The sequence below is a fragment of the Dipodomys merriami genome, unplaced genomic scaffold, assembly GCF_024711535.1.
Source record: "Dipodomys merriami isolate MVZ:Mamm:240054 unplaced genomic scaffold, mDipMer1.0.p SCAF_92, whole genome shotgun sequence".
Taxonomy (NCBI): Eukaryota; Metazoa; Chordata; class Mammalia; order Rodentia; family Heteromyidae; genus Dipodomys; species Dipodomys merriami.
In genome coordinates, this window is record NW_027206535.1 from 3,991,740 (window position 1) to 4,004,286 (window position 12,547).

The following is a 12,547-nucleotide window of genomic DNA, read 5'->3' on the forward strand; positions in this document are numbered from 1 at the left end:
CCAATTTGAGCTTCAGCTCCACTTTGTGTTTTTTGAGTGGTTAATTGGAGATAAGAGTCTCACGGGGACTTTTCTGCCTGGGCTGGCTGTCAATTGTGATTCTTAGATCTCAGCCTCTTGAGTAGGATTACAGCCATGAAGTACCAGTACCCAGCTCTTGGTTTTCTTTCTTTTTTTTTTTTAAGTGAAAGATGAATTGTTCCTTGCACAGGTCGTTCCCTGAGCTGTACACTTTGGGTATAGTTAAAGATGCAACTGAAAAGTCTCAGTGCTAGCATCTTGGAACTTGAATATCGTTGGGTCCAGCCACTCACCTTGGAAAGGTCCACCAGGGTGTTAGCTTGGTCACTCAGCTTCCTCTGTTCCATCTTGACGCTCCTCAGTCTGTGGGGGAAGAATCGGAACAACCAAACCTTCCAAGTCCATGTTATGCTTCAGCCTCAGTGGCAGAGTCTACAGCCCTACCACACGAGGACTTTGAGCCAGGTAGCAGCTGAGAGAGCTAAAGACTTGCCAGGCCCCAAGAAAGCACACTGTTGTCTCTGTGCATGCTCAGTCACTTTGGTTTCCTGACTTTTCTCAAATCATTGCTTTTGCTCTGCATGTGACTTCTCCCTAGAAAGCCTATCTCTAATCTTTCAGGGGATACCCAGACTTCCAGATCAGACTGAATAGTTTCATCTCTTGCTTTTCTATAGTATTTGAAAAAAAATCTTGCCAGATACTGGTATGACTGTAATCCTACCTACTCAGGAGGCTGAGGTCTAAGGATTGTGGTTCAAAGCCAGCCCAAGTGGACAAATTTATGAGACTCTTATCTCCAATTAACCCCCCCAAAAGCCCAAAGCGAAGCTCTGGCTCAGATGGTAGAGACCCAGCCTTCAGTGAAAAAGCTAAGGAATGGAACTCCCGTATAGCACAAAAACAAAACAAAAAATAACCTTATTCCTTTATCAGAGAAAGTATCGGTAGGTTGCAATGCGAGGAGTGTGCATGTATGCGTGCAATTTTTATTCTCCATACCAGCCTTCTCACTGCCTGGGAGGTGCAGTACCTGAATGAACAGACTGGATCAGGCCTAGCTCCATCCTGATGCTTGTGGAGAGGAGCAGACTCCATTTCTTCTGTGCTTCTCAGGTATATTAGAAGAGGCTAACAGAGCTGCAGGGTTCCCCCTCCCCTACCACACTTCTGATTTGGCCACCATGGCTGAACTGCTGTGGTACTCACTGGTGGATGGCCTGGAGGAACTTCCTCTGGTGTTTTCTGACTTTGGCATGGTCAATCTTCTTTAGCAGCTTTGTGTGTTTATAGATTAGCCACGTTTCCCGGAGGACATTGGCTGCAGCATTCTTGATCTAAGGAAAAAGAAACAAAGCTGGCTGCTATCAAGGGAACTTTTCTTAGGTTCATGTTATGTTTTTCTTGGGTGTGTGCTATAGTCTACCTCTTAAAAAAATAACTCTGTAGTGATCTATTTTCTTAATCAAGAGCATGGAACTTTGAGAACAGATGATTAAAACCCGTCTCTTATTAATCCTGTACTAGATGCAGTAGACTGAAGCTTCGAGTTGAGAGGCGTTTCTTCTTTCCTTCTTAATTATTTCAACACTGCCTCTCTACTGCTGTTGCTGATGCTATATTTAGACAGGCTGCCTTGGCAAGACCTTGAAGACCGGGGTACCCTTTGAAAAGATAAATACGTGCCATTGCTGCCCTTGAATTCAGGACGCTGCACTTTACCTGAGATTTTCCTTTAGTGGACAAGTATAAGATGCTAGTTTTTTTTTTTTAATTTGGAGAGTGAACAGATTTCTTATGAGTTGGGGTCTATTTATTTTTGTTTTTTATTAATTTACTTTATTGTAATTATAGAGCTGGTGTACAGATTACAATTACATGAGTCAGGTAATGAGTACATTTCCAGCGTCTTATGTTCCCTCATTCTCTCCCAGTCCCTCCCTCCCCAACTGGAGAATTTAAAGGGCCTCTTTAAAGGAAATATTTTTCCTACTGATTGGAACTTCATGTATCAACAAGTCCATTGTTTCTTCTCCTAAATGGCCCAAACCCTTAACCCACCATAATTTTACATGTAAATGTAATTGACATAAAACTGAAATAATTTCAAAGTGATGTCTAGAAATCAGTTGCAGATATTTAGGTGTGAAAGCAGAGCTGCCTTTTTCCCAAGGCTGGCTCCTTCTCCGTTCACTGCAGTCACACGTTTCCACATATGACGCTGTCATCTGTTGACATGGAAACCATCGATATCATCCAGCTCACGACTGAGCCGAGACATATCAATGGCATCCAGATGGCAGGGGACAAAGTTTTAATCCAAACACAGACATCTTCAGCAATTAGAAACAAGAGCAAGAGAAAACATTCCTTATTAAGCACAAGTGAAACAGATTTTTGATGAACCATCTCCGTTTCTGTCAGCTATGCAAATTGGCACAGGTCCTTGGGCCCCAGGCCCGGAAGTAAGCAGACCCGACTAGAAGCAATCAGGTTACTAGCCAGAAAGAAGTTTAATAAAATTGGAGAGTACAGACCCACTTCTTCAGACTGACATCAACAGATGGGACGTTGTTAAAATACTGAGACGTGTGGGAAGGCCTAGGAAACATTGTTTTTTGCAGACTGATAACTTTTGTGTGTGTGTATGTTTCAAAAATTTATTACTCAGGCTGGATTATATTTTTTCATTGGCGCTGAAGTGATTTAAAAAAAAAAAGAACAGCTAAGTCTTCTCAGAGATGTCTAAGTGGCGTAAATATTGCTTCCCTTGTTCAGTAAAAAATCTACTGTGAAATAATTTTAGATGATTTCATTGCTCACCTCTGGTACTTTTCTGCCTAAAAGGGAGCAGGTGGTGGTGAGTGCAGGTTGGAGATGGTCTGTGTCTAGTGAGCGGGAATGGGGAAGGTAGGGAGAGGAAAATCTCTAGGGCGCTGCCTAGGCCATCATGAACAGTGGCATTCTAACCAAAAAATGGTGACGTTGTATGCAACTGCCTAAAGATAGTAACAACAACAAAAACTTTTAAGAAGGCATGGAAGGAGGTCTTTCTTTCAGGAGAGACTGTATTGTTACTGTTGTATTGTAGAGAAAGGGACAATTTGATATGTGATTTCCTCAGTTTCCCTGAGTGCTTACAGGACAGCCAGGTCTGCTCCATGCTTTACAGGGATTAGCAGGGCCCTAATTATTCACTGAAGTTTTAGGAATGAGGATAGATCCACAGAGTGTCAAAACTCACAGACCTTTGACAATTGTCTCAGTATCCCAAATGGAACAATCATTTAGAATGAGGAAGCCTGTAGGTTCTGCTAATCATTAAGCATTGAGGGGCAAATGCTTAATTATCCATAGGATAGGGAAAGACATTCTTCCTTTGAGAATGGCTAAGAAGCCAAATGAAGGTGCTAAGGGGCCTGAGGGCAACAACCAGATGCCAGGCAGAGGTCTGAGTATATCCTATGCATACACTCATTGGATCTTCACAACCACCCTGTCCAAGAAGGGCTTATCATTCCCATTTTACAGATGAAGAAACTGAGATGTAGTCCAGGACCTTAAAGTTATCAGTGGCCAATGGAGTCAATGAGGATTTGAGTGTTATATAAGCTATCAAGTGCCAGACAGATATGTTATTATCATAATTCCAACTCAAGGCCCTTACTCAAAATAAGAGGAAACCACTTCACACAAGTGGGATGTGAGGCCAAGTCTAACCAAGAGTCAGGCCCAAGAGATGCATAAAGGTTTGTATGGTGTCCAAAGGAAGGATGGGCTAGATTTCAGCTTTATGCAAAATTATTTTCTGTTTCCCAGGGATCAAGGAATTGGAAAGGACATTTGAGAGAGAGATAAATTTTTAAAATCATCATAGCCCTTGCTTAGCAGTAGGACAGAACACAGAGTCTAGGTCTTGCACTTAACTCCAGCCCAAATGTAAGATAATCAAGTCACCGCACTGTCAGGGCAGCTGGGGGACAGCTGCATCATCTTTATGGGTTGGATCGGGAGGCCCTGCACATTCAGGAAAGTGATGTTAAATGCAAGCCTTTGTGCTGGCTGAAATTAATTGCCAGCAAACAGCCTGGCACAAAGCTAAGTAGATCAATATCTACAAGAGGGAAAAAAAATAGGCTTTTAACTGTACTATGGTCTCCAAGGTGGACAGCAAATGCTTTTGTGACCAGGATATACTTCCAGTTCACCTGGCTGATTGCTCTGAACATTGCCAGTTGATGGTGTGAGTCCCTTCTGGGGTCTACTGAGCCCCTACAGGGCTCCATACACCTTTCTCTAAAGGGGCCTTAGGTACCTTCTGAGTTTTTCTGGTGCACTGGGGCACCAGACCCAAAAAATGTTCCCAGGATGTTGGAATAGGGAGACAGGGTTTGAGACTGAAGCAGCAAACTAATAATGATTGTTTGATATTGGCCAGGATCACAGTGGCTTAGATGGCTATGAGGATGGCTAGGTGAGGACCAGTTATGTGGAAGGAGAGATCTCTGGCTTTCAAAACCCACATGCACACATGAATGAATCACAAGCTTGAATCCACAAACTTTCTATCTCCTCAAGTTTATACTTTCACTCTAACTAGGGCCAGAGGATGTCTCTGTGGCCTATGTAGTTTAGGAAGAACTCTAAGATGTCTAGGCCCAAGTAAGAAAGTGATCCAACAAAGATCTCACAAATAAGAGTGACAGCTGACATTTATCAAGCACTTGCCATGTGCCAGGCTCTGTGCTAAACACAAATGTCTGCATTATTTTATTAACCTCCAGAAAAAACTGACAAGTAGATGTATTATTAGCTCCATTTTAGTTCTATTTCTGTTAAGATTCACTTCCCTTGCTTGTTCATTTGAAAAACATTTAATGAGCACCTATAATGGGGTCAGACATTTCCAGAGAGAATATGGAGACAAATAATCCAATGAACATTTGTTTTCGCATCATAATCATACTATTAATTGAGTATCTTCCTTCCTCAGTCTCCAGACTGCTGGGATTACAGGTGTGCAACACCATGCCCAGAAAACTAGTAATATTCTTACCTTCATGGAATTTATAATCTTGTGAAGGAGATAGGTGTGTACTTTATCATACAGTTTCAGATAATCAGTGCTTTATGGGAAAATAAAGCAGAGTATGAGCTAGTGTTATAAGTGCTATTGATCTGTGAAGCAGGCTTGTTGTATTGATTAAATGAGAATATGCTTACAACTTTCTAACACAATGTACCTCAATACATGGTGTTGTTAATATTATTCTCCCAATAAAGGTTCTTTCCCTCTCATCTTCCCAAATCCCAACAAAAGAACATGTGCAATGGAATAAACCTGTCAGTTTGCCCGGCTCCTGGACACAGCATTTCATGTCCATTTACTCTGGCCATCTTTCTGCCAAGGAAATCTGCCCCTTGGTATTACAGATGGGTTGAGAGTTAATAAGGGGTTGAGGGGGGTGAAAAGAGCCCCCATTTTGGGGCACTACATTGCTCCCAGATGCCATAGGGAACTCTAGGAGAGAAAATCCAGGAGCCCCTCTGGCAGAAGAAATTATTAGAAATTAGCCTAACCAATATGCTGCAGAAATCCTTCTCTGGGAACCGTGTTCTGCCTGGAGGTTGGAGAAGGGAAGGGAAGAAGCCAGACCAGCCTGCTATGTGTGACTTTAGTAACTTCAAGATGTCACGTCACTTGACTCAAGAAACCTATTCTACACAGGACTGGAGAAGGGAGTGGCTCCCCTTTTCCCATCTGCCTAACCCCCTCTTCCCTCATCATCACCCCCACAGACTTCCTGCTGACTTCCTGAGCCTGCCCTCTCTTCATCACCCTGCTCACACCTCCCCTCCTTCCTTCCCTCCTTCTATTCCACATTTCCTGCCTCACTCAGAGGGAGAAGGGTTCCACCCCCATGGCTGGCAGGAAATTGGGGTGGAGAGGGAGGCAGAGAGGAGATGTATTTCTGTGGCTCCAAGTTGGAGTTTGAAACTCTCCCCATAGCAACCTGGTAATGAACGCTAGGTAATTTCATAATACTGTTAATGTGATGCTTAGCTAGTTCAGTGTTAAACTGGCTCTTCTCTCCAGCATGCCTAGGACCCTAACCATCATGCCATGTTCCAAGTAACAGACAGCTCTGACAGACCTGCTGGGTTGTGGTTGAGAGCTGCCACTGGCTTGAGAAGGAACCAGGCCCTGGGCAGCCTCCAGCTCAGTACACATACTCTTGGCTGGGGCACATGTGCATGTGCCACCCATCCCTCTCAACCTGAGTGTTTTCATCCAGCGGAGACTTCCTCATCCCTGAGGAACCTTTTGGCTCCAACAGCATGCTTCCATTGCTATGGCTGGAGAAAAGCTATGTCCAGTCTCTCTGGGACAGAGTCTTTGTGGGGAATGTCGTTTATAATCTCAGGAGAATTTGAATTCCTGCTTAGTGGATCATCCAATGAACTTTTACAGGATAAAGACTTATTCTAGGGATTCACTCATGCACTCAAGCCACTTGGGTCAGCAGTCCTTTTTCCCGATTTCTGTATCTGATCAAAAATAAAAGATTAATATTATTTTTTTTCCTATAAAGGATCTCTACTAAGAGTAAATCTTTGAATTAGCCAGCTGAAAAATATTTTTCTGAAATAAAAGCATGTCAAATAAAACTTTGACATACTTATAAATTTTTCTTTAACACTATACAGTAGCTACTAGGGGCTACTGAGGTTTCTGAGTACGGCAGTCATATGTCTAGAGCAACATCAGAGGCTAAGGAGAAGGAAAAGTGCCACATGAGTAAGTAATGAGGCAGCAGAGAAGGTGGCAAGCTCTTGTCATGGAAAATGGCAGCTTTAGGTGTGGGTTGCAGGGACTGTGGAGAGGTCATTGTCTGCAAACAACAACAACAATAACAACAACAACAACAACACCGAAACAAGGTGGATCAGGCTTGAAAACAGATTCCCCACGGTGGGGTAAGAGCACAGAAGAGTCAGAGCTGGGGTGAAGTCTTTGGGCCTACACATTAGAGAAACAGTGATGTTGGCAGCAGACCAGAAAAGTCAGGAGAAGAAACTAGTTTAAGAAAGTTAGGGGTTTGAATTTTTGCTCATTGATTTCATGGGAAGTGAACATGAATAAGGTTTGGGGGTCATTAGACCCTTCAGCAAGGAGTCGGAGAGGTGATGGTGATCTAGTTGATTGAAAGGTCTGCCTGCTAGTTTGAATGGGGGAGTTAAGTGTGGTACACAAAACATCTGTCCATAGCACTCTGAAGCCAGTGTGGCCATGGCAGCTCACCCTGCCATGCTCTCTGAAGGTGGTTGGTGACCAAAGATTAGGTATGAGGGCAAGGTTTACTTCTTTTTTTTTTGTCGGTTGTGGGGCTTGAACTCTGGGCCTGGGCGCTGTCCCTCAGCTCTTCAGCTCAAGGCGAGCGCTCTACCACTTGAGCTACAGCGCCACTTCCCGTTTTCTGGTGGTTTATTGGAGATAGGAGTCTCACGGTCTTTCCTGCCCGGGCTGGCTTTGAACCGCGATCCTCAGATCTCAGCCTCCTGAGTAGCTAGGATTACAGGCGTGAGCCACCAGCGCCCGGCTCAAGGTTTACTTCTTACCCATCTTGGTGCCCCTAGAGACATCAAGAGACAACAACTAAGGAGCATTCTCTGTGCTAAGCATATTCATTACATAAAACAGAAAGATGACCACATAAAGATCTGGATGGGAGAACAGCTGGAGCTCTGGGACCATTCCTACAGTCTTTCTGTGTCACTTCTATATCATCTAGTAGCCCAGAGGTTAGCAATAAGTGATAATTATAGAATAACAATGGCAGTGACACTGCAAAGTCAGTGTGGGAAGATCTGATCCCATTAAATACAGAAATGACGTTGCCACCAGGGTTGACAAGTTATACAAGAAGACAAGGCATGGGATTCAGCAAAGCCAGAAGTGAGCTTTCTCTCTGTGCTTTCTCCAGATCATCTCCCCTTCCCACAATTAGCTAAATGAATATAGTGCTGGCTGTAGAGGTGGAGTTGGTCTGGAGCAAAGTAGTAGGATGAATGAACTAGAACAACAGAGTATTTTTATGATGCTGAATTCGTATTTTTCTCTTTTTCCCTTAGATGTTTGAAGAATTAAGATGGTACGTACTTGTAAGGGATTGCTTTTTTGCTGTTAAAGCTACTAACTGTCCACTCCTAGGAGATTTGCAACATGCAATCGCTCCAGAAGGAGCTTCCCCTACCCCCTCTCTCTGAGAAGCCATTGAAATCTCATGATTAGGCTAAGCTTAAGATCTCTTGACCCGTAAGCCATTCCAGATGGACACATGGGACATTTGGAGAGGATAGAGGATAGGCTAGAAGCCCTTGGAGAAGAAAGGTGGGCTTTCCTATGGACAGGTCAAAATGAGCTCAAACCAGACCAGACCCAGGGCCAAACCCAGCTTCATTTCTATCAAGGTTATGTGAAAGAACCTTTGGAAGTCCCCATCCTGCCAGCTTTGAAAATCTTCTCCATAAGAACCGCCAGTGTTTTGTTGTTTATTTCTCTGAGAAAAGATACTAGACATTAAAGGGACATTTCAACAGATTTAAGTGTTCTCGGAAAAGTGAGATGTGATTCGATTAAGAAGGTACCTTGCATTCATGGCTGAGCAATAAATATTTGTGTATTTCATTTTCAATTCTACTTTTCCTAAAGTAAGTGGCCTTGAAGAAGATTTTAGAGAATTATTTTTGAAAGATTGAAATTAGCATCCACAATCTCATCTCCTTCTACAATTATATTGCAGGAAAAAATTGTTTATTTTCCTGGCAAACGAGGGAGCTGGCTTTTCTTGGCTTTATTTCCCTCTAGTGTCTGATTTACTGGGTGAAAAATGGAGAGGACAAAGGAATAACATGAAATACAAAGTATATTCTTGGCTTTAAAAAGCAAACCAGAATAAATAGAGCCTGTTAATGTTTCTGTTCTTGGTAAACAACTTTTGGAGGCAAAAATCTCTTGCCCTTCGCTACTGCATGCAGTTTCAAACCAGCGAGACATCACTAAATTGTTTCAGGAAAATAACTGCAAGTGTGTCCCCAATAACTTTAGAAGTTCCTTTGGTGCCAAAGATGACTTTAGCAATGATATTGGGGCAGAAGGGATGTACAGGAGAAGGGTCTGGCTATAAGATGAGACCCAGTAGGGTGACCATGTCAAACACTGCCTGCCATCTTGATGCTTCAAATCATCAAACCATCTATAGCTAGTGGCTTAGGGCCATGGTGTACCTCATTCAACCATTTATATGTCAACAATTTAGGAATATTTCCTTGTACCTGGTCCTTTCTGTATCTGTGGCAACTCTTTAAAGAACTCACTAAATGTAATCAAAGACCAAACAATCAAACACCATAAATAATTCTGCTGAGAAATCAGAGAGGCCTTGGCAACTGCACATTCTCCCACTGCCTTCCCAGAGAGCTCACATACCACTTTGTCATTCTCTCTCTCCCTCTCTCTCTCTCTCTTTGTTCTCCCTTCCTGCCTTTGTCTCTATTTCTAACACATTTTTTTAAAAAAAAACTGCTTTGCAAAATTAATCACAGAATATTTTCTCCAGCTTTCAAAAACCCAATTGAAAATGTGGGCTGGCTTGTGGATCCCTTACTTTGCCTAAGTTCTAAATGAGAGAAAGGCCCAGACCTTCTACCTGAAGCTTTGGTTCTCTGTTGGGAAGAAGAAAGTCTTGGAGGAAACCAGATTCCTGACCTCCATCCAGGCTGCTGTTCTAGAGAATCTTCCACAAAAGCTGTCATTGAAGAAACAGCTCCTGCCTAGCTCATTCATCTGTTGTTATCCTTGGAAGGCTCATTCCTAGCTCTTTTAAATGAGCCTTTGCTTTTCTGACAATTCAGTGGGGTGTCTGATTTTTAGCAGCTACATGAGCTTCCCATTCCTTCATATTTTCAGTGTTTCATCCTCCTTAACCACTTTCATAAGTGTACAAGTGAGAAACATTATCCAAAAAACCCAAAAGGGGAAAATTGGATGATGACATTTTGATGAACAATAATATTTAGGAATGTGGGCTCGACTGGAACGATCCTTTTAAATGATATTTTTTCCAACAAAAAGGATTCGATGTAGATATTTTTCCAATGTAGTTTTAAGACTCTCTACTGCCCTTCCTGACAAGAATCATGAAAATATTTGAGCATAAACAAAATTGTTGCATCATGTTGTGTGATTTATTGAGCATCATTAGGCCCAGGGTTGGGTTATACCATTGTATGCCACTGGTTAATTACCAGGAAAATTATTTGGATGTCTGAACCATGCATTGTGATTTAATGGAAGACAGGAGCCCATTGTGGTAAGATGTTAATTATGTGGAGGTTATTTGCCTGAGCCCGAGGCTCCCTTAACACTCCATTTGAAGACACAGCCCTAATCCATGCTATGTAACTATTTTCTTCTGTCTTCTATTTTGGTTGTAAGTCCCCTGAGAAGACATGGATATGTGACATCTTACCCGTTTGGTGAGTTGAGTGTCCATCATGAAATTGTGGACATGCTTCTCTGCTTTGGTGAGTTCCAGCTTTCGGGCCACCACGGCTACCACAAGGGCAGTGCAACCCGCACCCTGTGGGAGGATATCAGGACATCAGTAAGAGGCAAGATGTAATATTCAAGGTGCCCCATGACCACTGTGGACATTTCCTGGGAATGGTATAAGGACTTGAGCTCTCTGGCTGGTCACTAAAAGCCATAAATCCTGTCAAAACCTGTTGGGGGGGGGGTTGGGATGTATTTAGTGGTAGAAGGCTTGCCTAGCATGCATAAGGTTTTTTATTTCATCTCTACACCTTGGGGGGGGGGAGAGAGAGAGAGAGAGAGAGGGAGAGAGAGAGAGAGAGAGAGAGAGAGAGAAGCCCTGTGTGGGGTCTTCATCCAAGAAGAGGCCTGCAATGCCTCTTAGCTTGGGCTCTGCAATAGATCTTTGAGAGACGGAGTCTTCATAGAGCTAGCCAGTCCTTAATGCTGCGTGGGCTGAGCCTCTGGGGAATTAAATCAAAGGAAAAATCACCAGGCCCTTGACAGGCTGTGCAGTGTGCTATGAGACAGAAGATTTGCATGTCCCAAACCCATGGCTGGCTCCAGCCCAGGGAGCCCAGGAGGAAAAAAAGACCAGGCACAGACCACAGTATGGACACAACACCTACTGACACTCAATTATTTTCGTGAATAACTAAAGAGGTTATGCATTCTCCCCCAAACTGCCTCAGAGAATGAACACTGGGGGCACCCCATGGAGGAGTTGCCCCACAGCTGGGTCTCTCCACCTGGAGGTCTGGGCTGTGACTCAGCACGAGAGATTGGCTCCTTCCTGCTTTCACAGGGAGCTGCCATCATGCAGAGATTTTTTTGTTTTTTAAAGATGACAATACTTATGCCTAAAAGCAGAATTTAAGTGATTCTATAAATGAATCTTGGGCTTTTCCGGAATAATGTTCCTAGGCTGCTCTGGTAGGGTAGATCCCTTACAAGAGATCACTGCAGAAAGTGTGCAAAGAGGCAGACTGGTACTGAGCCACAGAACAGCAGGGTACCTTCTCTCTGAATCCTTTAGATGCACACTTGACTTCTTGGAAATGAAGGAGGAAGGGAAAGTGTAGCATTCCAACCATCTCCAGGTGGGTTTATAACTCCCCCCTTCCCCAATGCTCAGTTAGTCTACAAGCACTGTGGGAAGAAAGATTCACTCTCCCTGGTTCTCCCGTGGGTGGTGGAAGCCTGACTATCCTTGGCAAGAGAGGACCCTCTCCCAAGACCCCTGCCTTCCCACTGCACCAGGACTTATGGAGAGAAATGGTGAATTTATCAAAGCCATCAGTATAGTCTGATCAGTGCCAAACAGTAGCCACAGTTTTAACTGTAAAATACAGAGCCTAGTACAGCAGTTTGCGGCCCCTGGATTGAAGAAGAAATCCATCAATTACAGTTATGGCTCATTGGGTTTACAAAACATGTGAGAAATGGGCAAGACTATTTCTTAAAGGGACTTCTAATTACAGCAGAGTTGGGAGGGATGCATGTGAGCAGATCAGTTCCCTGCTTTCTACATTCTCTCCTTTCCATGGCTGACAAAGGCTAATGTGTGTGTGTGAGGTTTGGCATAGCTGAAGTGGACAATACTGTCTTCTAGTCCCAGCAATACAATTGGTTGTTGCTTGGTACACTGGGGCCGCCGCCCATTCCAAACACAGCAAAGTGCAAAGCATTGAGTTCTCCTTTTCTGACCTCATTTTTCTCTTTTGTTTGGGGACGTCTGTGTTTTCTTGGCATCTGTGTCTTGCAGGAGCCTCTGTATCCAATTTTCAGAGGATATAGACAGTTGGACAGCCTGGTTTGTAGCTATAATCAATTTAGCAAGGCCTCCAAAAGCAAAAAATAGCTTAAAAGGAGCTGTCCTGGAGGGAGCATCCTGTCCCCCTACCAGACCCAGTAGCTTCCCTGTTTTTTTTT

The 12,547-nt window shown here is 43.4% G+C and overlaps 1 protein-coding gene across 3 annotated transcripts in view; it reads right to left on the reverse strand.

Annotated features, from left to right (window-relative positions):
* Positions 1-12,547, reverse strand: part of Kcnn3 (potassium calcium-activated channel subfamily N member 3) — a 204,366-nt gene that overhangs the window by 14,089 nt on the left and 177,730 nt on the right. For all 3 annotated transcript variants that reach the window (XM_070013932.1, XM_070013931.1, XM_070013930.1), the window contains exons 5-7: positions 10,554-10,664; positions 1,231-1,358; positions 315-384 (exon numbers count right to left, since the gene is read on the reverse strand). In XM_070013932.1, coding sequence (XP_069870033.1) covers positions 315-384; positions 1,231-1,358; positions 10,554-10,664 — 309 coding nt within the window. The remainder of the gene's footprint in view (positions 1-314; positions 385-1,230; positions 1,359-10,553; positions 10,665-12,547) is intronic.